The following is a 25,979-nucleotide window of genomic DNA, read 5'->3' as shown; positions in this document are numbered from 1 at the left end:
TATTTAATAGAGTTGATAATAATGGGTTGAGAGACTTCACACTGTGGAAGATATGATTCACAGAAGACTCCACTATAAGGGTATAATTACCTACTCGCCCCTTTTCCCTCTCAGCCTTTTAAATACCCCCAGCACGATGAGCCAATTTTAAATGGAAATAAATTCTAGAAGCTGAAATTATATAATTAATTATGCTCGGCATAAATTTCAATAGTTTATTGGTCTAAGGACGCTCACAGATCACCTGGCAACAGGAAAAGGAAAACACAGGTGTTTGGGCTCAGTTAACACTTGTTAACTAATGAGCATTTTCCCCCTTGGAAATTCTAAATGCTTTTCATTGGACTTAAAAAACAACAACAACAATTAAAAGAGAGCTGGAAACCAGGGGGTGGGGTTGGCCACCCTTGTACAGTGCCCTTTCTCCTGGCACTCAGTTTCGCTTGCACCTATATCGTCTTATTTGGAGAATCACACAGTCTGTGTCAAGGCTCTGTCACTTACCAGCCTTGTGACTGAGAAATGGAGAGGTGGCTCAGGGGTTAAGAGTACTTGTTCTTGCAGAAGACCCACATGGCAGCTCACAATTATTCCCAACCAGTTCTAAGGAGTCTACCTCCTCTTCTGATCTCCTCCGGCAACAGACACACACATATGCATATATGTATGTACATGCTTATACATACCTGCAGGCAAAATATACACACAAAGAGAAAATAAATGTAAAACAAAAACCAGAAAGAGGACACACCAGTAGATGAGGGGCAATCAAGCAATGCCCTGTAAGAAATAAACACTATATATGTGCTAAACATTTTAGCACACTATGCTTTCATTCCCAGTAAACTTTTTCTAATTGATTATATGATAGCTTAGGGCCATCAACTAATTTATATCATGCTTATAGTCACATATGCCTCCTCCCAGCACTACACAGAGAACCAGGCTTTCATCCCTAAAGCCATAATAGCCAAAACACAGCTCTCCCTTAAGCAAAGCTGCTGGAGAGTCCCTCCATCCAAGCTTCAGAAAAACAATCTCTGGGCCTCTCAAGTGACCCAAGAGGGTCCCTTTAAGAAAGACTCCAAGAAGAGCATCTCTTTTGCATCATTCCCGGAGAGACCTGAGAATGTTCTTGTGAGAGATGGAGTGGCTTTAGGACACATTCCCACCTTTGGGGCCTAGTGTCATCGATGGCGTCAGGTGAGTGGCTGGTTCTTACAGGGTTACAGAGCATAGGCTAAGGGAGAGTGACACAGAGAAAACAGGATGCTAGCTCCATCCACATCCCACCTCGGAAAATAAAGAAGCAAGCTAATGCAGCCGCTGTCCACCACATGAAGAAAGAAAGCAATGCTTCCTGAAATATTGTTTGTTTGCCCTGGGAGCCTGCCCAGAAATGTAAACATCCTTCTGTCCTCAGAGAATACTTACATCCTCAGCAACTGGTTCCTCCTCCTGGCATCCATGCAAAAAGAACAAGACTCTGGGAGTAATTATAAACTGTCTCTTCCTCTGGCCTAATGAAAAAGCTCTCTGGTGGCTTGTGTTGCATTAATTTAAATAGTGATCTTCACCTCATAATTTTATAATCGCAATAATTTCTAATTCAACTGAAACACTTTATGCTAATTTTTCTGATTTCAATAAGTGAAGAGTTAATAAAGGTGGTGAACATATTCATGAGCCCTTCTCATACTTGGGTTGGTTTTCTTGGCTCTAACTATCAGAACACCCAACTTGAACTGTAGAAGTCAAACACAAATCTGAGTGCAGGCATAAGGCAGGCTTCATCAGTGGTCCAGCTCCACCCTCAGTAATGTTCAAGATGTCTTCTGCCCTTGTTTTCTGTGTTCATCTGAGGCTGGAAGCAAGATGTCTGAAGGGTCTCCTGGATTCACCAGTACACACAAAGCAATCTGGAGGAAGATAAAGATGAGAGAGTTTATTTCTCCTCTTCTGGGGTGTGTGTGTGTGTGTGTGTGTGTGTGTGTGTGTGTGTGTGTGTGTGATATCAACCACAGAACCCTGAGTACCCTACCACCAAGTTTAACTCCAACTCCAAGACCAAATTTTGTTAATTTATTAATTTATATTTTAGATTTATTTTCATTTGTGTATGTATATCTGTATCTAGGCATGCCATATATACAAAGGTGCCTATGGAGGCCCGACAAGGGTCTTCTCTGGATCTGGAGTTACAGACAATTGTGAACCACATAATGTGGGTGCTAGAAACCCATCTTGGGTTCTCTGGGAGAGAAGGAAGCACTCCTAACTGCTAAGTCATCTAACCTATCATTTTATCTGGTGTGTGTGTGTGTGTGTGTGTGTGTGTGTGTGTGTGCAGGCACGTCGTGGTGCAAGTATAGAAGTAAAGACAACTTGCAGGAATTGGTTCTCTCCACCATGTGGTTTCCCAGGGATCTAAGTCAGCAATCAGGATTGAGAGCACTGTTCCCCTACCTACTGAACCATCTCCTTGCTTCCCAAGATCACTGCTCTATGTAGGTCTCGGGAATTGCGTAAAGTTTTCCAGATCCTTGAAGCAAACGTTCTTCTCATCTCGTCGGCCCAGATAAAGTCACGTGCCCTATCCTGAACTAACCTCACTCGAATCTGGGTTTGTATAGTTACCTACGAGGAGATTATAGAAACCACACCTGATCCCCAACTCACCAGCCTCCACACAACAGCAAAGATGAGGGACAGAGACTGAGGAGGCAGTGAGATAAGCCCTGGTTTCCTGTCGCTGCCGCAGGTACCTGAACCTCACCATTCCATGTTTGAGAACCTTAAGTTCTTGATGGAAGACTGAAGCCATCATCCTCTATCTACGCTGAAGATACTACTGGGAACTTTCTTGTCTCCATCATACCTGAGACAAGGGCTTTTGACATAGGCATCTCTCATCTCACACTCCTGAGTTAATTGTCAGTAGTTTGGTATCTATATATCTAGAGAACCAGGAAACACTTGAGTGGCAAGTAATGGCTAGCCTGTAGGAGCAGTAGCACCAGTAGCAACAGAACACTCGGGCGTAGAGTTCACAGCTATGATATCAAAGTACAGGGAGCTTGGGTTATTTTGAATTTCAGTTATTAAATAATTTCAGTCTACTTGCTCTTTGCTCCCAAACTAGAACAGTTTCCAAGCCTACTTCTAAGGAATTTTGTGAGAACACACCATGCAATGTAAGCCGCTGTCACTCACAGTTCTGACCTTTGATCATGCAGAGCTCAGCGCCCACCTCAAAGACCTGTGTGTGTCCTCCAGCATTGAGACTATCACGGAGCAAGCACGGGAAAGCAGGTGGTACCACCGCCTAAAGTCTAAGTGTGAGAATAGGGTTTCTGGAAGTTTCTGTCTGGTCCCTGATGGAAGGAAAATCATGCGGTCTTTCCTGCCTAACTGAGCTCTATTTAAAGTAAGGGCAACTCTGGAACGTTATGTGGCTTCAGTATTAAGGATTACAGAGCTGAAGGTAAAAATGCTATACAAGCCTGAATCCAGGTCACAAAGTAATGGTCGAAGGACAGAACCATCTCCCATGACCTCCATGTGCACACTCACACACACACACACACACACACACACACACACACACACACGTGTACACAAGCACACAGAACCATCTCCCAAAAGTTCTCCTCTGACCTCCATGAGCACACTCACACACACACACACACACACACACACACACACACGTGTACACAAGCACACAGAACTATCTCCCAAAAGTTCTCCTCTGACCTCCATGAGCACACTCACACACACACACACACACACACACACACACACACACGTGTACACAAGCACACAGAACCATCTCCCAAAAGTTCTCCTCTGACCTCCATGAGCACACTCACACACACACACACACACACACACACACGTGTACACAAGCACACAGAACTATCTCCCAAAAGTTCTCCTCTGACCTCCATGAGCACACTCACACACACACACACACACACACACACACACACACACACACACGTGTACACAAGCACACAGAACCATCTTCTCCTCTGACCTCCATGAGCACACTCACACACACACACACACACATACACACACACACACACACACACACACACACACACACACACACGTACAGGTACACAAGCACACATACAATAATAGTATTAAATGTTACACAATTCTGGCATAGACAAAGCCCTCTGCTGGTAGGATTTTTCCTGTCCTTTGATCAGTTCTTATAAATCAAACCAAATCCTTCTCCTATGAAATAACCTTACTATTGTTAAATGTAAGAACACTGAATTACTAAGCCATTATTAACATTATTGACATTGTTCATTTCTACCTTAGACTGTATTGTTATTAACTGTCTTATTTCCCAAGAATAATATATCTTCATGTTGAATGGGAGGCCATGCTGATTCACCAGTTTCCATGGCAGTGTGATGAAGCAGTTTAGTCATCTGAATGACAAATATGGCCCCGTCTGCTCTCCCCAGATAATGAAGGAGGCAGATTGCCAATGAAATCCCTACTTTGGTGTGGGTATCTGAGACTGGTGGGGATTTGGGTCTGTCTGTCACTTTTTTTGGCTTTTTGAATTGGGAACTCTCACCATATAATTCAGTATGACTTTGCACTCACAATCCCCCTGCCTCAGCTTCAAAGGGTTAGAAGTGCAGGCATATAACTATGTCTAGCATCTGGAAGCTTCTTGGCCAATATGATAGGTAGTTTGCTGAGGTTGAAGGTGGTGGTTATACAGGGGACACAGGCTCTGCAGATTTTCTCTTATAACCAGAGCTTTGCCCATTGCTCTGGAATATAACACGAAGTGACAATTCCTATAGCAACTAAGAATCCAAACATGAGAGCTCATGTTGCTACATTGGTAAAGTGCTTGCCATCCAAGCATGAAGTCCCGAACTGGATCCCCAGGGCCCACGTGGAAAAGCCGAGCATAGTGCTATATGCTTGTAATTCTAGGACCAGGGGAGGCAGAGACAGGCAGATCACTAAGGCTTGCTGTCCAGCTAGTGTAACCACCAGCAAGGTCTTGGCAGTGAGAGACCCTGTCTCAACCAATGTGGTAGACAGCTTCTGGGGAATATCTGAGGTTGACCTCTGGCCTTTAGATGCACACAGGTATACACACACACATACACACACACACACACACACACACACACACACACACACACACACACTACTTTTAAACAAACAAAAGGGTTCTTACAGTTCTTAATGTAAAGCTAATTCTTTTAAATCAAAATTAAAAACAAATAAATCAGGGCTGAACCTGGATTGAAGGTTGTTGGCATTTTTATCTTACTTTAATTACTTTGTCTTTAAAGTGTGTATTAGCTATTGTTTGACGACAGCCATTTTATTATAATCTCTCTTATATTTGAGATTATGATTACATCATTGTTCTAATGTTACTTGTACATTTATTTATGCTTTTAGAGCTGGCCATTTGGTATTGGATAACCAATGGGGGGCTCTTTTCTAGGGAAGCCTGTTTCTCCCACTCTCGATATGCCATCTGTAGTTGTCTAGGGCTGAGGCATCATGGGCTTTTCCCTTCCTCATTAGCATGTCTGTTGGTGTCTTTATACTCAGTTTGGTCAACACTGAAAGAAAGCCATGATGAAAAACAAAGTTTTACTATATTTCCTATTGCTATTTGGAGTCAGGATACTTTCATTCAACTACAGTTTCTTTTTCTTTTCTGTTTCTCACATTTAGGGTTTTGCTTTGTTTGGGGGGCATTAAGGATGGAACTCTGACTCCCATATTGATCAAGTAATCAAGTAAGTGCTCTACAACTAAACTAGTTCCCTGATCCATGGCTTGTTCCTGTTGTTGTTGCTTTCCTTTTCTTCTTTACAACAGGGTCTCCTGCAGGTGAGGTTAGCCTCTAACTCAGTAGGTCCTGGAAGATCACCTTGAACCTCTGCTCTTCTTGTGTCAGCCTCCCAAGTGGTAGAAGTTTAATAAGAGTATACTGCCACACATGGCTCTGTGTGTGTGTGTGTGTGTGTGTGTGTGTGTGTGTGTGTGTTTCCAAGTTAGCAATTATGAACTCAGACATAATCCCCTTAACTTGGCAAACTTAACAACTTTATATGACCATCCTCTTTGAGTGCTGTATAGAATAGAGATTGTCTTCAGTAAAACCATGAGGGCCTCATTTCTGACAAAAGTTACTTAGGATCCTTTTTTAAACTGTTTCATCCCTTTATTTCCCTCTTACTGATAAGGATTCGACTAGAAGTATCCCACACATGAAGTATTTCTTCAGTGGTTCCTACAGTTTGGATCTGACAGGTCTCCAAAGGCCGATGTGTTACAGGTTTGGTCCCCATCCTGAGATACTGGTAGGAGGTAGTGGAACCTTCAGATGTCACCTGCTGTCTCTCTTTTTCTTTTCCACTGCTGTGACAAATGCCTGACAAGAAGCAGCTTAAGGGAGGAGGAATTTATTTGGGCTCTTTTGAGGGTGCAGCCCATCACAACAGTGGAGGTGGCTCTGATCCATGGTGGTAAGAGCACAGGGCTGCTGCTAACATCTGGATGCATCAGGAAGCAGAAAATGGTGAGATTCTTGTGTTCCTTGGGCTCATTTTTGTCTGAGTCCCTAGCCTAGGGGATGACCACCTACACTCAAGTCATTTCCCTTAGGAAATGTCCTCACAAACACACTGATAGGTATTCCTCACTAATGTGCTACATGTTTATTAAGCCAGTCAAGTTGACATTCAAAATTAACTGTTACACCGGATGTAAAGGAAGTTAGGTGGGGGTCCACATGCTCCCTCCTCTCCTTCTGCTTCCTGTGTTCTATACAGTGAGTGGCTTTGCTCTTCCACATGTTCCCTACTATGGTGATCTATACAACATGCATAAAATCAAGAGTCAGCCATGGACTGAATCTTCTGAAAACCAGGAGCCAAATACAACTTTCTTCTCTGTGTCATTTATTCCTGTTATTTGTCTCAGTGCTAGAGGTGACTAACACATTGTGACCCACTAACAACTCTGTGACCCTGGATTTAGGGTAAACCTGGCAGAGCATTTACTTAAATCATATCCATGTAACATCCTTATCTTGTTTAAAGCCACAATCATAGCTATTCAAAGTTTATCTGTGTGCTGTCTAGTTTTGTGTCAACTTGACACAGGCTGGAGTTATCACAGAGAAAGGAGCTTCAGTTGAGGAAATGCCTCCATGAGATCCAACTGTAAGGCATTTTCTCAATTAGTGATCAAGGGGGAAAGGCCCCTTGTGGGTGGGACCATCTCTGGGCTGGTAGTCTTGGTTCTATAAGAGAGCAGGCTGAGCAAGCCAGGGGAGGCAAGCCAGTAAAGAACATCCCTCCATGGCTTCTGCATCAGCTCCTGCTTTCTGACCTGCTTGAGTTCCAGTCCTGACTTCCTTTGATGATGAACAGCAGTATAGAAGTGTAAACCGAATAAACCCTTTCCTCCCCAACCTGCTTCTTGGTCATGATGTTTGTGCAGAAATAGAAACCCTGACTAAGACAATCTGCTCTACAATCTTTCTTCCAGTTAGCCATGTTTACCTTCTATGTGGCCCTCCATGTTTAAATGTATCTCATCTTTGTCACATGTCAATGTGTTTTCCTGGCCTTGAAGGCAGTTTCTGTGCCTAAAAAGATTAACCAAAGACTTTACTTTTATGTTATTAATTATTGATGGTATAATTTGTGCCTGTAATAAAATATATCCACTTGAATGCATTTTTCCTTGAGCTGTAGAAAATACATAGGCCTATATTACCAGCTGTTTCTCTGTTCCTCTCTGTGGTTCCCAACCTGAACAATAGAGATTTTGCATTGTACCTATAGACTGACCTATTTTACAACTTCCTATAAATAGCTCTTAAAAGCTTCAACGTCTGGCATCTTCCACTCAACATATATGAATGTTCATCTCTGACTGTGTATGTAATAAGCAGCTCACTCCTTTTTGTTGTTAAGTATTCGACCCTGAGGATATATCACCTTTATTATTGTTTCATTTAATGGTGGAAATTTGAGTTGTTTGGGACTCTGATGAGCAAGGTATTAGGAATATTCGTAGGCAGTTCTTTGTGTGACTACATTCCAAGTTCTTTTAGGTAAAATCTAGAATTAGGATTACCATGTCACGTGGCAAATGTGTGTTTTGCTTCATTTGAAAACAAAAACAAATGCATGTGAAAAACTGTTTCCCAACATAGTTATGATAGCTCACATTCCCATCAGTAATGTGTGAATACCAGCTAGTCCACAATTAGTGTGTGTGTGTGGGGGGGGGGTGATTCTCTCCCTCTACCTAAAATTTAACCTAGTCTACTGAATGTATATGAAATCTCAATGTGGCTTTAATTTGAAATTGCTTGATGGCTAATGATATTGAGCAGCTTTCTGATCAATGCATATTAACTACACACACACACACACACACACACACACACACACACACGGCTCCTCCCCCCAACACACAGACACACACACAAGAAATGTATGTCAAGCTTTTACTTGCTGCTTGTCTTACTGAGTTGTAAGAGGCCATTACATATTCTGGATTAAAGTCTTGTTAGATGCATATATTGATCAGTCTTCCCTACTGTGTGATTTGCCTTGTCACTTGTTTTTAGACAAGGACCAATAGTTATTAGTTTAAATAATCCATGTTAGTTTCATTTTCTTGATATGACAATTTCCCACTGGAATATATATCCTTTCACAGATCTCTGCAAGACTTTTCACAGCTCTCTGTTAGATAGAAAGCACCCTCTCTCTCTCTCCCTCTCTCTCCCTCTCTCTCTCTCTCTCTCTCTCTCTCTCTCTCTCTCTCTCTCTCTCCTCTCTGCCCCTGTGTGTGTGTACACATTTCTGTCTAGGTGCATGTACATGTAATTTTCACCTTAAAATAGTTAGCATTACTAAGAATAGGCACATGCCTTTAATCCCAGCACTCAGGAGGCATGAGTAGGCAGATCTCTGTAAATTTGAGGCCAGCCTGGTCTACATAGCTAAGGAGGATTGCATAGTAAGACTATGTCTCAAGAAAAAGAAAGAGGAAAAAATAAAATAAAATAAAATAAAATACTTAACCCTGAAAGTATGCTATCTTAGGTGTAAATTAGTTTTAACATCTAAAGAGTTAACATTTAAAGTACCATAAATGGAGTTTATAACCCAGTATATTAGGTTTCTTTTCTTTTTTTTTTTTTTTACTGGTGACCCAAGAAGTGCTAACGGACCTATGGAAGAGCTTGACAATGGTGCTGGTGTCCTCTGAACAGAGCCTATGAATCACCTCCTCGAACTTTCACCCCTACCCCTATCCCTGTTTAACGGGAAGGATAATATCTGCAGACTCAGGGCCACTGAAAGGAACAGCAAGACACGCCCAGCTCCTTCGGGCAGCAATGATCGTCTCTACACGTCTGTTTGTTACTCTTCCTTCTACCCCGCTCTATGTTACTTTCTGATTCAGTTTATGTCACTTCCCATTTACCTTCAACCCAACTGTACTGCTAGACAAGTTTTTAAATTTCACTTATGCTGGACTCTTGATAAAAACCTCAAGGTCAAGGTTGATCCAACTGTAATGGACCTGACGGGCTGTTTTGCCAAATCCAGATTCCAATGCTCTCTGTCTTAAAAGGCCATGCTTCTCTGAGTCTATCTCAGAGTGGCTGAGGACTCTGCTGTGTCACCTAGCTCCCTTACTGTGCCGTGAAACCTGAGAATCACGAGAGGAAGACCAGTTCCACAATTTTTGAGCCAAATTTGAAGCAAGCTTTAATTAAATGTTGGCCAGGAGGATAGACTCTGGCCAGGACCATTCTGAGATTCCCAGAATACAGCAAGGAGTTCCCTTTGCAGAGGCATAAAAAAGCAAACCCATAAGACCACCATATTTCCCAACAGGTTCAATCTGGAGCAAGCATATTTCCTGCAGAGAAACTGAAGCCTGGGCTGCCTTTCGGTGAGAGAAACATCCCACCAGACACCGACAATTAAGATAGATGGTGTTCCTGTAATGGATAGCTTTAGGACCCGGAAATTTGTTCCTATTTAAATCCATTTGAGCTAGATTTCGTTGCAAATGGGAATAATGGAGTCAATTCCTCAAAGGAAAGACTTCACATCCTCCCCTCTTGCCCCGAATTGGTCTGAACAAATGAATTCTCCATTTCTGGTCTCACAAAATTCCTCTGCACACCACTGTCCAAACAGAATTGTCACTTCCTTACAATTAAAATTCTAAGGACCATTTTCCATGCCGCTATACACAGGGATCTTGCTGAAGGACAGGTTCAGCTCACATCTTTCCACTGTTCAGGAGAAAAAAACAAACAAACAAACATCCCTTTTCCTCTGAGACTCATGTTACAGCATCTGTGGTTTTTAGTTTGGTTTTGTTTTCTTTTTTGCCAACTTCCTGATTACTCAAGACTAACACCTGTTTTATAGTCGCCCCATCCACCCCAGCTCTCTGCCCTCGTCTCAGACAGATGCCGTTCAGTATAACAGCCTGTCGCTGTTCACGTGGTCGGTTCACAGGGTGCTAAGCAGTGGACACATTTCTCAGCTCGTTACACATACAGTATTGTAACTCAAACCTTCAGCATACGGTGGTATTATTTTCATTTCGCAAGGGAACCTGGGGCACAGAAAAGCTAAATAAACTGCCCTAGAGAGACAGAGCTACTTAAGTGGGGATGCAGACAGGAGAGCTGGCAGAGCTGTGAAGAATCTTAACACTCACTCTAACCTCCCAGTTCTTCATTCTCTTATTGTCGATATCCCCCACATTTACCCATGTGTATTGGTACTGTACAGGTGCCAGGGAGTCATGCCTTCCTAGCAGAATCAGTGGACATCTGAGGGTCTGTGGAGAGGTGCCAGCTAAGGGAGGAACCCTTCCAAGTTCTACAGGTCAGTGTTTGACTACCAAAAAGCCAGAAACCTGGAATGTAGCTGGACTGAAAAGACCCGACAGCTGCAAAGAGAATTAATAGATTCTGCTCATCTGCCTGGGGTTCCTCTCTGCCTCAGCTGTCCTAAAGGGAAGGCTACTGCCTTTGGGGCAGCATCCACCCGCAGTCTAGGGCTATGTTCAGAACACTCCCTCTTGTCTACATCCTCACTCATTACTTGAATTCCTCAGCCCTTCAAAAACATCGCACAACTGGTTCTGGTATTTTAAATGTTTTGAACAAGGGAAGCCAGTGGGTAGGGGTAGGGTGGCTGAGACACAGTTTCATTAGCCTCCCGTGCTTCACCTCGATGTAGATTTATCTAGATCGGCTCTCCAAATGCAGGCTTGGTGAGTTCCTCCCAGGATGCTGGCTCTGTCCAGTCTCCACCTCAGCTGCTTCACCAGAACATACAGCGGCACTCTTGGGGCTGCACAAAGCCACCTTAAGAATCTTAGCTTCTTCCACCATGCCCTGTCCTCCTGAACATCACCTCAGTTATCATTGAAGAAGACTCTTCCTGGCGTCCTCTCCCAAGGCGGAAAAATCTCCTCAAAGCCTATACTGTCATTGTAAATACAAGGCAGCCAAACTCAGCAAGGCCCCACAAGGCACCACGCAAGCTTAATTAGCGCTCGCGATGACTATAATTAGAATAATTCATTGAGTGCTTCCTTATGGGCCAAACGCTGTCCTCAGTCAGTTTTCAAGCCCTTAAATCCTTCAAGACAATGCTGGGAGCTAGACTATCCGATCTCTATCATGCCTACATGTGCATGGGGCACAGAACAGGGCTCTAAACGGCTCTGTGCCTCTCCCAGTAGCAGGTTCACCTGTTAAAGTTAAGGAATAGGAGAGAGAGAGGAGAAAGAAGCGGCAAAGAACTACCCAGAAAGTTGGCGAGGACGCGCACTGAGACACTTCCTGGTCATCGTTACTCAGCACTTTGAGTCGAACTGCAGCATGGCCGCCCTAGTCTAAGGATACACCTCTGCCTGGGCAGTCCTAGGGACTGTCCCCAGCCCCAATCTGGAAGTATCTGACTTAGGTCTAGTTTGGGGCATGGGCAGTGTGATTACAGAAGGACTCTACGGTGTGAGAGAGGACCGTGATCTACCCCGGCGCTGTTCGCTGTTAAAGTGCCCTTGAGGCAGCTGGAAGTTGGCTCTTAGGGGTAGCTGCCGCGCGGCGTCTGGAGCCTGGAAAAACCCGAAGCTGCTCCAGGAGCCTGTGCTAGCTCCGCCCCTTATAAACTAAGGTTCTTGTTCGGCAGCTTAGAGTGGGGCGGGGAAGCCAGGAGTGAGGCCAGCGCTAGGACAGTCCCCAGGCTGCACTAGTAGCCGACTCTGGCTCCGCCCCCTGGAAAACCGCCCCACCTCTTGGGGGCGTGGTCTAGGCGCGGCCTGCCCAGGCGCCTTGGCGGACGCGGGAGGCGGGAAGCGCGTCCCCGCCGCGCGTGCCCGTCCGCCCCGCCCTGCTGCGCTCCGCCCTATTTCTATAAAGAGAAGGCGGGCGCCGCACTCGGTTGCAAGCTCCGTTGGGCGCCTTGGATCCATTTCCATCTGGTTCTGCTGAGACGCGTGTGGCTCCCTCCCCGCAACAGCCAAAATGGTGAAGCTGATCGAGAGCAAGGTACGCATGCCCGGGCGCCGCGCACATCCCGCGGTGCTGAAGAGGACACTCTCGGTGTCCCCGCGGGCTTAGCGGCCCAGGGCCTGTGTGCGCCCTCGGCGGTGGAGCATGCCCTGGGGGAGGGGACGAGGGGACCCTGGAACGCCGGGTACGGGAGATGCACTCGTGGGCAGCACCTGAGTCCCCGGAGCTGCACTCCCTACCGCCAGCCCAAATCTGGCGGAGGTGAAGAGATGGACCGGGGTCCTCCTGTGACACTCCCCCCTTCCCGTGCCCCAACTGAATCAGGATTTAGGATCTCTAGGAAAAGATGGAGAGCCGCCACTTCTCGAGTACGCGGTGCCACACGCCGCGCGGGTGTGTTGTACTGCTGGGCTCGGCCTTAGTTTCCCTCCATCAGTGACCTGCCGCCTAGAGGACACAGGCCAGGTCGGTGCATGAGGGTGGGTCTCGGGTCCCAGTTAAGTACCCTCGGATCGGTACCCCAGGTGACTACTAAGGAGAAAGGTCCAGGCCGCGCCCGAGAGACTCCTCCTCCTGCGTCGCAGGGCGTGTTTCCGGCAGCTCTGGCTTTGGAATGACTCAGTCCCCAAAGTCTGGCCCCGGGGCCTCGCAACCTTAAGGTTTCAGTGATTGACCCTCCATAAGTGGGCTTTGCTGGAACCAGGGCTCTCCCCCAGGGAGTAGTCAAGTACAAAGTCCTGCCCTTTGGGAAAAGAAAAATAATACCCAAGGGAAAAACTGTTACCATATTCGAAAGTTACTGAGAACCAAAATATCCTCCAGATTGGGAAACCCAGAGCCTGTTACACTGTAACTATTCGGGGAATATTTATAAAATGAAAAGTGAAAGGAGGTTGGGGGTGGAAATTGATGTGTGAAAGACTGGCTCACCCTTAAACTAGGAAATCCGTGGAAGACAGGTCCGCGCCCTCCAGTTTTGAGCACCTGGTTGGGTCTCAGTACAAAAGTTGGCTCACCCACTACCAGCCATATTAGTCCCAGCACCCAGTTGGATCCTTATCTGTTTAAACTGACCTACTTATGGAACCTTTGCCATTCCAATAGGAGCGGTGTACATTGGTGCCAGGAAACCAGTTACTCGGAAAAAGCTTGGGCCCCAAAAGCCTGCTACCAAGGCTCTGATCGGAGTCGCCCAGAATCAGAAGTTAAACTGAATACACATAAATTTCATGTGATGGGCTTAAGTTGATTAATTAAACTATGTAAAATGTAGCCTTATTTCTGACGACTGTGTGGGTAGTTAAAGGCCCCTGGGGTCAATCTCCACACAGGAGTGGAATAATAGGCTATGATATAATGGCTCAGAAATCAACAGTTGATTTGCCGTGTTTATCTTTAAGAATAAAATTATTCCTTGAACTACACACACACTTTGCTCAGTGCTTCACAGACCACGTGTTAGACCAAGGCGTTGGCTCATGCCTCTAATCCCCAGCGCTCAGGAGGCTGGGCTGTCTCAAAAAAAAAGCAAAGAACACTTTGTTATTTGCTGAATATGGTTTTGTTGTTGGGGCTTTCTGTTTCGGTTTATATTCACATATAGGGGTGGGGCATCCATTGGCAGTGGTCAGAGGACAACTTGAGAGAGTTGGCTCACTTCTACCTTGTGGGTCGTGGGTATTGAACTCAGTTCGTTGGTCTTGGTGGCAGGCACTTTAATGTGCTGAGCCATCTTGCCAGCCCCTGAATTGGGTATGTTTGAGAAAAGAGATGATAGCATCTGCTCCGGTCTACTCCGGGTGTGTTGTTTTGTCTCCAGGTTATTGGTGTCAGTACTGGCGACACTTGCCAATTGTGGTTATTGGTTTCTAGAGCTAAAAATTGTGATGTGCTTCTTAGTAGATAATTTTGAATACTCTTCAAGCCAATACAGATCGGCAGAAGAAAACTTGTTTTGCAAGTTTGCACATCCCTGCCTCTGTAATTGGTGTTCACTGAAGCCCGAAATTAGGATTGTGAGCCGCATTTTCAGTATTTTGAGTAGTGTTGCTTGGTTTTGCCTCATAGCTTTTGGGGGTAAACCTTGAGAGTGTTTGAGATGCAGTTTGCCCTGTTTTGTCATGTAATCTCATCAACTGGGACTCAGGTCCCAGCTAAGGACCCTCGGATTTGGATCGGTACCCCAGGTGACTGCTAAGGAGCAAGGTCCAGGCCGCTCCCTAGAGACTCCTCCTCCTGCGTCGCAGGGCGTGTTTCTGGCAGCTCTGGCTCTGGAATGACTCTTTTCTTATTGAGGATCAATCGTGGTCCAGATGTGGGTGTCATCAGAGCAGCCTGCCATACCACCTTGACCTGTGTCTTACAATAAAGAATAGGTGCTGTGGCCTCTGATAATTACATAAGGGGAGATTTTGTAAGAGAATTATCTGCAACAACCAGTGGTGGTTGGGAACAGTGGTTTCCATTGCTCTGCCCGCTCTTCACACCCAGACATGGATTTGATGGGCAAGTCTGACTAGACGTCTCTGGAAGCTGTCGTAGCCATTCTGTAGTGTTCTCAGAAATGACATGTGATTGTTTTCCTTGAAAGAAAAAAAAATGTGAGATAGAAATTAAAAACCTAAAAACTGTATCCAGGGCCAAAGAGACGGCTTAGCAGATAAGAGGATTGGGTGTTCTTCCATAGGGTAGGGTGGGGCTCAATACCCAACACCAACATGGTCACTTATACCCATCTCTAACTCCAGTTCCAGAGCATCTGATACCCTCTTCTGGCTTCTTAGGACACCAGGCACACAAGTGATGTACATAAATACATGCAGACATAAACACTGATACTCATAAATAAATAAATGCAAATATAAGAAACAGTAAATATAAATTAAAATTAAAGTAAGTATACCCCCATGAAAATGCATTAGGTTTTAACTAGGGGTGTGTGTGTGGTTATAAGATATTTACTTTCCTTTGTTGGACCAGATATAATATTCTTAATTTGTCTTAGTTTTTGCTAAATAATTTGACCAGCATTTTTCCCAGAAGGAAATGTTGGCTTCAGATACAACTTGTGTGTGTTGCTTTGATTCACTTTGTTGCCCCGGTTTGGGTTTTGGTCACTCTCCATGACTAATGGTGGTTTGAATGAGTCCCTGGTGACTAGACTGTTAGGTTCCTAGGGTTACAGTCTCAAGGCTTTTAGTAAATAATTCAGAGAGGTTGGCAGTGAGGGTTTGTTTTTTTTTTTTTTTAATCATTTTTGCTGGGGATTTCATATGACAGAATAATTCCTTCTTGAGAAACCAAAACTTGGATTCATGTAAAGAACAGAGTTTTGATCCATAGGGCAAAAGCCAAAGGTGGATAAACCAGAAAGATCCCAACTCTATAGGCCCTGGTTAAAGCACACAGAAGGGGCTGGAGTGCTGGCGTGGTGGTTAAGAGACCCTCAGGCAGTACCCACTACCCATGGCTCCAGCTCTAGGGGGGATCCCAAGACCCCTCTCGGCACCAGCAGATACACACACAAATTAAATCTTAACACAGCAACACACAGGACATTATGCTAGTGATGAGCTGAGTAGGAGACTGCTCTCCTGGACTCTGCCTTGGGGTCAGAGGTTTTCCCATGTTTTACTCTAGACAAATACGGTAAGTGTTGCCTTCATTTGACCCTTGGTTAAGTAACTTGTGACTTCCCCATTGCTTAACTGTGTCTTCTTGTGGAGCTTCTTCAGTTTTTGAGGCTCCTTTCACCAACCCCCTAAGAATCCACTATCTATCACAGAACTGATTTTAAAGGGTAAACATTTTTACCACAAATGCCTATTTCCCTTTCTTGTATTTAGTGTAAATGTTGGTTATGTGCTAAGGATGTAACTCAGAGGCAGGTGCCAGGCCCTGGGTCCATACACCACCTCAGGTTAGGCAGTTCGTAATATCTTATACATATTCCTGAAGACTTGAAGACCAATACACTCTGCTTATATCACCTGATCAAGTATAATAATGCCAACTGTGTGCAGGATTCCTTTCAGGCCACTTTATGTGGTTGCTTTGGATTAAAAGATAGGCCCGAAGAGCCGAACCTCATCTTTTGTACTTAATATCTCTTTGTTGCTGATTTGCATGTTTGCTTGGGTCTTTTTGGAGGATATGGGGGAGGGGGGGTCCTCACTGACTGGCCTGGAACTGGCCACTGTGGTAGACCATGTTGGCCTCCAGCGTGAGTGCTGGGTTTAAAGGCGTGGTGGCACCTGGCCACATCTCACGGAAAGTGAAAGTATATGATGTGTAACACAGGTGTTTCTTTCTCCCTCTGCAGGAAGCTTTTCAGGAGGCCCTGGCCGCCGCGGGAGACAAGCTTGTCGTGGTGGACTTCTCTGCTACGTGGTGTGGACCTTGCAAAATGATCAAGCCCTTCTTCCATGTGAGTGGAGTAGCAGTGAGCTTTGAGGCTGGGTGGTAGACCCAAGCCAGAGAAAAGGATTGAAATTAATGGGTGCGAGGAGTTTGCTGTTTGCTTTATTTTATTCTCCTGTGTCATTGGCTTAAAAGTAGTACTAGCATGGAAACTTACGTAATATAGTTCATTGAGGACAACTTTGGGGAGTTTTGTTGTCTTAAATAATTTTGTCCCCTGCCCCAGGATCTCCCCCCCCCCTTCCCTGATTTGATACCTGGGCCTAGTGTGAAATTCGGCCTTCAAAGTTACAGTGCCGAATTACTTTACTCTTAGGAACACTTGACTGAGAGACAGCTGTGTCCCTGGCGCTTGCTTCATCTCTAGGCTGAATTTTTAGACCTGGCTAGTGAGATTGCTCAGTGGGGGAAAAAAAAGACACATGGCTCACCCTGCCAGCCTGAGGATCTGAGTTTGATCCTCAAAACCCACCCTGGAAAGACAGAACCAGTTCCCAGAGGTTGCTCTCGGACTTCCACATGCACCTGTACACATTTACATCAATAATAATGCAATAATAAATAAAATAAGTTCTTTCAAAATAAGTGTATGGAGCTGGAGAGATGGCTCAGTGGTTAAAAGCACTGGCTGCTCTTGCAGGGGACTTTGGTTTGGTTCCCAGCACCCAAATGGGAGAGTCACAACCTTCTATAACTCTTGTGGGGTGTTCAGCGCCCTCTTCTGGCCTTTGCAGGCGCCAGGCACACCCATGGTGTACAGACATACATGTAACCAAACCACCCGTATGCATAAGCTAAAATTAAATAAATGTTTAATCTCTGTTACATTTCCTTTGAAGACGCTTAACTATGTTGAATGCTATTATCCAGTTCTAACGCTTCTTGGTTTGTTTGAATGTTTCCAGTCCCTCTGTGACAAGTATTCCAATGTGGTGTTCCTTGAAGTGGATGTGGATGACTGCCAGGTACGTAGTACGAAATCGGATGCTACCAAACACCTTCACAGTGGCCTCCACTGGAGTCTACCCTGTTGTTTAAAATAAAAACGTCCAGTAATACTAGAAGTGGGACTCTAAGAAGTTCTATTTCGGAAGAATAGGGCGTGTGCCAGTTATGGGTGTGGTCCTAGACACTCAGAGAGCTGTGTTTGCACATCTAGAGTAAGCATCTCACCACTCGCAGCCTGTGGGGGCCTTTGGGGCCTATATTCTACATCCCCCCGCCCCCAGATGATCACTGGAAATAAGTTCACTTTGGCTCTAAGAGATAGTAGACTAGGTGGCATCGTGGAATTGTGAGGCCACTGTTGAGGTGCTCTGAACTTCTCGTGTGTGGGAACTGTATCCACGGGCTCTTTCTAAAAAGAATATTGTTATTCGTATGCTTGGTCTGAATCGGTGAGAAAGCCCTGGCATTACAACAAACATTAGAGTCACCCTGGTGCCTTAGAGAGCTGGGGGGAACTTAAGGGGAAACTCACAGCCTGGCTTTATTTAGCAAGTTCATGCCTGTTGTGCACTCAGCTCTGTTCTGTATACTTTCCACATTCTGATATCGTTCCTCTCCCGTTCCCCATGCTGCCCTGCTTTAGGGATGGGAAAGCTGAGACAGAGAAGACTTGTTCTTGCAGAGCCAGTATTTAAAATGAGGAAGCATACCTCCTCTGCCCTTGGCTCTTACTCTCCCCAGCTTCTTAGCATATGCCCTTTGCTCTCACACAGGCCACTGGGCTGGAAAGGCCTGTGTGGTATGGAGCACCAGGGCCCCGAGGAAGGATGCGTGAGTGCTTTTACTTGCCCTGGGACAGAAAGAAGTTAGCGAATGGGGTGGCCGCAAAGGTATTGGTCTCACTGGGTTCTGCTTTAAGCTAATCTCCCATCTTTTTCAACCCTGGTTCTCAGTCTATAATGAGATCTCTGTACCTAGCCATCAGCTTGGCAAAAGTTCGGGAGGGTCACATGAGGTGTTCAGAGGTCCTCTTCAGGCTCCCAGTATCCCCAGCATGGCTGTCCTCAGTACACTTTCTGGCCTGTCTTCGCTTGTGTGTCTCCCCGGCCTGTCCTTTCCTACCTGGCTAAACCATAGTCACAAGCTTCGCTTCTTCATTTACCTATGCTATACCCTCAGTCAGCTTTTCTTCTGAGCCTACAGTGGTACAAGAAGAGATGGACCCCGTGCCCCTACTGCTGGTTGCCTGTCCCTTATGAACAGTGGAGGCTTGCTTGGGTTGTTTCTCTGTGCCTTGCTTTCATCCTCTAAATGGCAGTGTTGTCCAGTGTCACAATCCAGATTGAGCAAGACCGTAATTATGAAGCCTTTGGAGTGCCTGGCTCCTAAATACTTGGTGAAACGTGACTGCTTTTATAGGTAGTGAGCATCCAATATCCAAAGTGGTCTGAGATCCAAGCAGTTTTGAAAGTCTGTGCAGATATTATGAAACCTAGAAACCCTAAAACACACCTGGTCCTAAGCATTTTGACTAAGGGATACTCCATTGTAATTGTCTATCACTTGTCTTTGTAAAATGGCTAAGAAGTTACTCTTCTAATAGAGTTAGGGAGGAAGTTGAGGGCATAACCTGCTTGTCGGGGGAAGAAAATTCTTGTTCTCTGTTTTCACAAACTTAGTCTGTCCGTAGTACCCATCCCCAGCCTCTTCATACATAGCTGCCTAAGACTATCGGGAAACGCATATTTACATTGCGAGTCTCTACAGTAGCAAAATTAGTTATGAAGTAGCAGTTTTATGGTGGGGGTCACCTTAGCCTGAGGAAATGTATTAAAGAGTCGCAGCAATAGGAAGGTTGAGAACCACTGCTATATGGTTAATTAGCCAGGAGATGTTTACTCTTGGTTTAGATCAGTTGACCCTGTCAGATAATTCTACAGGCACTGAAGTCTCCTGGGCCCTCTGCCTGTGTATCTGTGAGAGTGTTTTAACGCTCACCCTAGGGATGGAGAAGGGACTTCAGCACAGCCGGTGATGGAGGCAGAGGAAGGCCCTGTGGAACTGAGGACAGGTGCCCCTGCCTCAGTCCTGACCCCTTCAAAGATATATATGTACAGCAGCTGGGGCCATGCAATGACAGCCCCTTCAGGTCTGTTTGGGTGTCTTTCAAAACTTGAAGTGACCCTGTGACCAAATTGAGGCCTTTAACTTTGGTTCCATACTCTAAAGACCACAGCATAGAAAACCTTACAGAATTCCCTTAAACACCGGAGTACCTGTAACTAGTTGAGATAGACAACTGGGCCTACACCCCTAGTGTATAGGAAAACAAGGAAATGACTGCAGTCACAGAAAGTGACATGGAGGTTCTTCTGACAGTGACACCACCGATCATAGCCCAGTGGTGACCAAGGAAGTGGGGTTTGTGTTTTGTAATTAAACAAACAAACAAAAAAACAAATCTGTAAACTTTCAAATATTGTGTGTTTTGGCTTTGCTCAGAACTCTAGGTGCTGGTTAATAGAAGTGACATGAGTAAACGTGGTCACTGTTACTGTGACGGTAGAAGACTATCCTAGCACTGTAGCCCTGTGACACCGTCTCAGAAAATCAGAAATTGGTCATTAAGAAGAGAAGGCAGGAGAGCAGTTATCAGGGGTGTGTGCAGAGGGTGGTGACTGATTGCAACAGGGCAGCTGGGAAATGAGAGGCTGTTTTACATCCTCCTGAACTTGTGAACACTGTCAAAATGCCCAGGCTCTCTGGATATGTTTTTGATTATTTTTAAAAAGCAGGAAGTGGGGATATGACCCTGGGTTAAATGAGGGGATGACGAGAGAAACTCAGGATCGTGTTTTCAGAACTCAGGATGGTATGAGTGAGTGTGGAGGCTCACACCTGGGATCCCAGCACATGGTGTGTGTATGTGTGAGTGTGGAGGCTCACACCTGGGATCCCAGCACATAGTGTGTGTATGTGTGAGTGTGGAGGCTCACACGCAATGGCAGCACGCGTTAGAATCCCCAAGATTTTGAGACACAGGCTATAGAGTGAAGTTCTAAAAACAAGAAGTGGATCTTCCAAATCATTATGTGTAGGCACTGCAGCCCTTGGAGCATTAGCTGGGCAGAGTCCAGACCTGGCATGCTGACGGAACTGTCAGCAGGCAGTACTGAAGTCCATGGAAACTTTAATACATGGCAGTGCTGTTGTGTTCATGGGTGTTGGCTTGGTATAGTTAAAACCCCCCAATTTAAATTTAACCCAGTCTGAAGCTGGTGTATTTGGGGGATTTATGGTGATGGTTTGAAACAGTACAGGCAGGAAAATCTGGACAATGGTTTTTAAAACAAAGGAAGGGAGGAGAGAAACATCTCTGTAAAGTTGTACAAATATATATTAGCTACATTGATTAAAACATTGTTTTAAGCCAATACTAATTAACCATATGTTAATAATTAACTGTTTAGAGTTAAGCTGTTGCTGGTCTATCTTGTTCTCTAGTCTACATAAATCTAAAAGATAAAGGTTGTAGGACATACATGGGCGCTATAAAACAGCTTTCTTTCCATGCTGAGTACATAGTGCAGCTCTGAGTGGGGCCTTATCGGGTGGGGCATATGGAGTCTGCCCTGAGTAGGCAGGGCTGGTGAGCTTGATGGCCTAAAAGTCATGAGACCGAAGCACAGTCAAGAGTTCTGCTTATAGGATTGGTGAGTGGGAGGAGCGGGGCGGGGGGGCGGGGGAGGGGGCCGGACGGGACATTCGTACGTGAGGACTGGAAGTGCATTGGGAAATGCCACCATTTCTAGGTCAGATCCAATTGCTTGAAGTATAGTTCACTTGGGGCTGAAGAGAAGCTCTGCAGCTAAGAGTGCTTACACAGAGGACCCGGGTTTTATTCTAGCACCAGTATCAGGTAGCTCCCTGAAACTCCAGTTCTAGGGAACCTGACACCCTGCAGGTATATATGCCTTGCCTTAGTTGGGTTTCCTGATCTGTGATGAAACACATGACCAAAAGCAACTTGAAGAAAGGGTTTGTTTTGGTTACACTTCCAGGCCACAATCCATCAAAGGGAATTCAGGGCAGGAAGCTGGAGGTGATGCGGAGGCCATGAAGGAGGAACACTGCTTCCTGCCTTGCTTAGCCTGCTTTCTTCCAGCACTCAGAACCCCCTGCCTGGGTGTCACCACCTACGGTGTGCTGTGGCCCTTCCACATCAAACACTGGTTAAGAAACAGGCTTGCCTACAGCAACAGAAGCAATTTTCTTTAACTACAGTTCCCTCCCCTCAGGATTGTAGCTTGTGATAAGTTGACATAAAACTAGCCAGAACACACATGAATAAAAATAAAAGATCTTTAACAAATAAAGTATTATTCATACAGTGGCTGCTGTGGGGCAGTAAAGGGGTGGGTGGGTACAAAGTCCATATCCGAGGATTTATTGTTTGTTTGGAAGTCAGGGTCTTAGAGCCTAGTCTGGCCTTGAAGTAGCTATGTAGCCAAGGATGGCCTTAAACATCTCATGCCCCTGCCTCTACTTCCCAAGTGCTGCGATTATAGGTGTGTGCCATCAAGCTTGGCTAAGGGTAACTTTTGGGTTGTTATTGAATGTGTGGCCCTGAGCCCAGCATCATGGTGTACACACCTATACTCCCAGCGCTCAGGAAGCTGTCAGGAGGATCTTGAATTAAGGCAGTTAAGGTTTCAAACCTAACTAACAGGGCAACTGGCTAACTGGTGCCTATTTAACATATCATAGCAGACCTAGCTGACAGATTCTCTTAGCATCCCTCAGTCCCTATCTGTTACAGAGGAAGGCTGTCATGCCTGCCCCTTACCCTAAACTTCTCCAGTCAGGACACTGGCTGCTCTTCCCCCAGTGACCTTTCCCTATATAATCCAGCCATTTTAGTTACCCAGTCCTTTTTTTTGTTAACCCTTTAGCCTCCTGGCTTTTCCCTCCACCTCCTCCCAGATGTATGTATGTCTGTCTCTGTCTCTCTCTCTCTCTGTTCACCTTTTATCTACAATAAACCTCCTCCACCATACCTAAGAGCAGTCAAGTCTCCTTGTTTTGTTTTGTTTTGTTTTTCATTCACAGGCCAGCCTTGGCAATGTGGCAAGATCCTGTCCAGAGGGTTAGAAATACTGCTTAGTTATAGAATATTTGCCTCGCATGTACAAAGCACTAGCTTCCAGCCCCAGGATCCACAAATAACAATTATCCAGCTCTTACAGTCATCTGTATATCCCCTGCCCCTTGATAAAACTGGAAAAACTTAGCAAAAAAAACCAGGACCTGCTAATTTTGAGGAGCAGAATCTGTCATTTCCTCCTCTTCATGCTGAACTTAATTGAATTATAAACAGTGCAGTGAATAGCCACTGCATTAGCATTCTTTTTATTAATGCCCATTAATGGTGGTAGATCTTAGTAAAACATTTTAATTGAGAATGCAACACAGTGGGCTTTTATCTGCAGTTGTGTCGGTGTGCTTAAGAGGTTCTGAGGCTGAAGTTTGGAGTATATAATGGAAAAGAGGATTTTTTTTTCTTTTTTTGAATTTTCCATCTATATTTAATGTTCACGTTCTTGTTTTCATCCTCTCTCCCTGACCACCTTCCCTGCATCCCAGGATGTTGCTGCAGACTGTGAAGTCAAATGCATGCCGACCTTCCAGTTTTATAAAAAGGGTCAAAAGGTACGTAGATCTCGATTTAAGAGCACCAGCTGGAGCTGGGCATGGTGATGCACACCTTTGATCCCAGCACTGGGGAGGCAAAGGCAGATACAGATGGATCTTGGAGTTCCAGGATAGCCAGGGCTACACAGAGAAGTCATGTCTTTAAAAACAAACAAAAATCTGGGGCTGGGTGTTGAGCACGCACGCGCACACACACACACACACACACACACACACACTTGTAATCCCAACACTTTGGGAGTAGCCTGGAAGATTGCTGAGAGTTCAGTCAGAATGGGCTACAGGGTAGTAAGCCCCGGTGACTCACACCTTTGATCTTGGCACTCAGGAGGCAGAGGCAGGTGGATCTCTTAGTTTGAGGCCAGCCTGGTCAGTTTACAAAGTGAGTTTCAGGACAGCCAAGGCTGTTAAAGAAACTGCCTCAACATCGAGAGAGAGAGAGAGAGAGAGAGAGAGAGAGAGAGAGAGAGAGAGAGAGAGAGAGAGAGAGAGAGAGAGAGAGAGAGAGAGAGAAGAGAGAAGAGAGAAGAGAGAAGAGAGAACAAAGAAATGGCTGAAGTGAGTTACTCAGGAGATGGGTTCTGTCATCTTCTATTTAATGTCTATATACAACCTAGTGTGCTGTTGCATGCTTGTATTTCAGAGCTTACAAGGCCAAGGCAGGAGGATTGCTGCAAGTTTGAGGCTAGCCTAGGACATATAGTAACTTATGAGCTAACCTGGATTACAAAGGAAGACCGCATCTAAAACAAAACCAGAAATAACACTTCAGCCAAATCACATATAGTGCACATGCAGAAAGCACTGAGGTCATGTCCACACAAGTGGCGTCTCCCTGTCTGCATTCAGGATGATAGAGTTGTAGTGATGCTGTAATCTCAGCACTTGGGAGGCTGCGGCCAGCCTGGGCACAGGTTATCTCTTCTTACTAAATTAAGAGGTCTTTATGTTTGGGGGAAATTTTGCTGGAACCCTGGCTTTTCTCCAGATTTCTTTATTTTTGCTATTAGTCTTGTCTTTTGGTTTGACTTTTTGGGTTGTCTTTTAAAAACTTATTTGAGAAAGCTTAAATTAAACCTCCCCCATTCTGCATTCTCTCTGAGCCTCTTATAGAATTACAGCCTCTTATAGAATAATGGCATTGCCCTGGCTAATAGCCCTTTCATCTCTCAACAGGTGGGGGAGTTCTCCGGTGCTAACAAGGAAAAGCTTGAAGCCTCTATTACTGAATATGCCTAATCATGCTCTGAAAAGTGTAACCAGCTACCAGCTGTTTAAAACCTGTACCTTTTTTAATTTGCAAAAAACTATGAAGTGTGGAGAGTCTATACCCAACTGCCATCTGATTATAAATGACAATAAAATATTAATTCTACCCTTTTTAAAACTGCCTGATGTGTTTTAATATAAATGAGAAATGGCCTGATTTAGTCCCCTAAGCCACTGCTTTAAGGCAAAAAGATAGGAGCTGGAGAGGTGGCTCAGTCGTTTAGAACATTGCCTGTTCTTGCAGAGGGCCAAAGTTCAGTTCTCAGCATCCATACGGCAGCTACCTGTTCCTCCAGTTCCAGGGAATCTGATGTCCTCTACTGGCCACCATGGGCACCAAGCATGTCTGAAGTACATGTACATTACATGTAACTAACATACACATAAACTTTTTAAAATCTTTTTTTAAAACTTAATATTTAGTTGTAGAAAATCTCGTTTATTCGGTTACATTAAAAGTCTTGGGGGGGGGGTATTTTACCTTAATAAATAAACATGGTCCAGACCATGAGTGTGACTGATGGTTCACTTGTGACGAAACTGTTGCTCTGATGTGAGATTCCTGTGCCAAAGATTACAGTTAGCTGCTAACACCCTAACAGTGAGAGGCACAAGTTCTCCATAAGCCTGGCAGTAGTGGTGCATGCTGATAATCCCAGCAGGAGCAGGCAGAACTCCATGAGTTTGAGGCCAACCTGGTCTACAGAATGAGTTCTAGGACAACCAAAGCAAAAACAGAAATCCTGTCTTGAAATACAATGTCCCACTCCAGGGCTGCAAACATTACAATGGAAACTGATTTTAAAAGCCTGGTTGTAGGTGGGTGTGGTGGGTGGTACATGCCTGTAATTCCAGCACTTGGGAAGACAGAGTGAGAAAGGTCAGGATCTGCAGCGACATTGCAAGTTTCAGGTTGATAACGAGAGCCATAGAATTCTAAGTCATATGCTAGGCATCCCATTATTCTTTGCAATAAATGTTTCTGGTATAGATGCTATAGTTCCCAATCACCAAGTGAAGACAGGCATACAATGAAGGATTAAGTAATGCT

At 45.0% G+C, this 25,979-nt stretch overlaps 1 protein-coding gene and 1 long non-coding RNA gene across 2 annotated transcripts; one reads left to right on the top strand and one right to left on the bottom strand.

The window, feature by feature from the left end:
• Nucleotides 1–653: 653 nt before the first annotated feature.
• On the bottom strand, nt 654–12,360 carry Gm35344. Its single transcript, XR_881303.3, has 3 exons — nt 11,291–12,360; nt 1,435–1,919; nt 654–686 (listed from the first exon to the last, which is right to left on the bottom strand). It is a non-coding gene; the product is annotated as a predicted gene, 35344 (long non-coding RNA).
• A 31-nt stretch (nt 12,361–12,391) lies between these two features.
• Txn1 (thioredoxin 1) lies at nt 12,392–25,430 on the top strand. Its single transcript, NM_011660.3, has 5 exons — nt 12,392–12,616; nt 16,902–17,006; nt 17,905–17,964; nt 23,591–23,656; nt 24,836–25,430. Exons 1-5 carry the CDS (start codon nt 12,593–12,595, stop codon nt 24,896–24,898), a joined length of 318 nt encoding a protein of 105 aa, NP_035790.1. The 5' UTR covers nt 12,392–12,592; the 3' UTR covers nt 24,899–25,430.
• The last annotated feature ends 549 nt before the right edge of the window (nt 25,431–25,979 follow it).

Source organism: Mus musculus, chromosome 4 (genome assembly GCF_000001635.26).
Source record: "Mus musculus strain C57BL/6J chromosome 4, GRCm38.p6 C57BL/6J".
Taxonomy (NCBI): domain Eukaryota; kingdom Metazoa; phylum Chordata; class Mammalia; order Rodentia; family Muridae; genus Mus; species Mus musculus.
Note: the sequence above shows the minus strand (reverse complement) of the source record. Positions and strands in the feature narration are given on the sequence as shown.

Bases quoted from the DNA above. Each gene is read 5' to 3' on its own strand.
- Txn1 (NM_011660.3), top strand. From the start codon at position 12,593: ATGGTGAAGCTGATCGAGAGCAAG. The intron at 17,965-23,590 runs GTACGTAGTACG...CCTGCATCCCAG, and splicing joins TGGATGTGGATGACTGCCAG to GATGTTGCTGCAGACTGTGA. The intron at 23,657-24,835 runs GTACGTAGATCT...ATCTCTCAACAG, and splicing joins TTTATAAAAAGGGTCAAAAG to GTGGGGGAGTTCTCCGGTGC.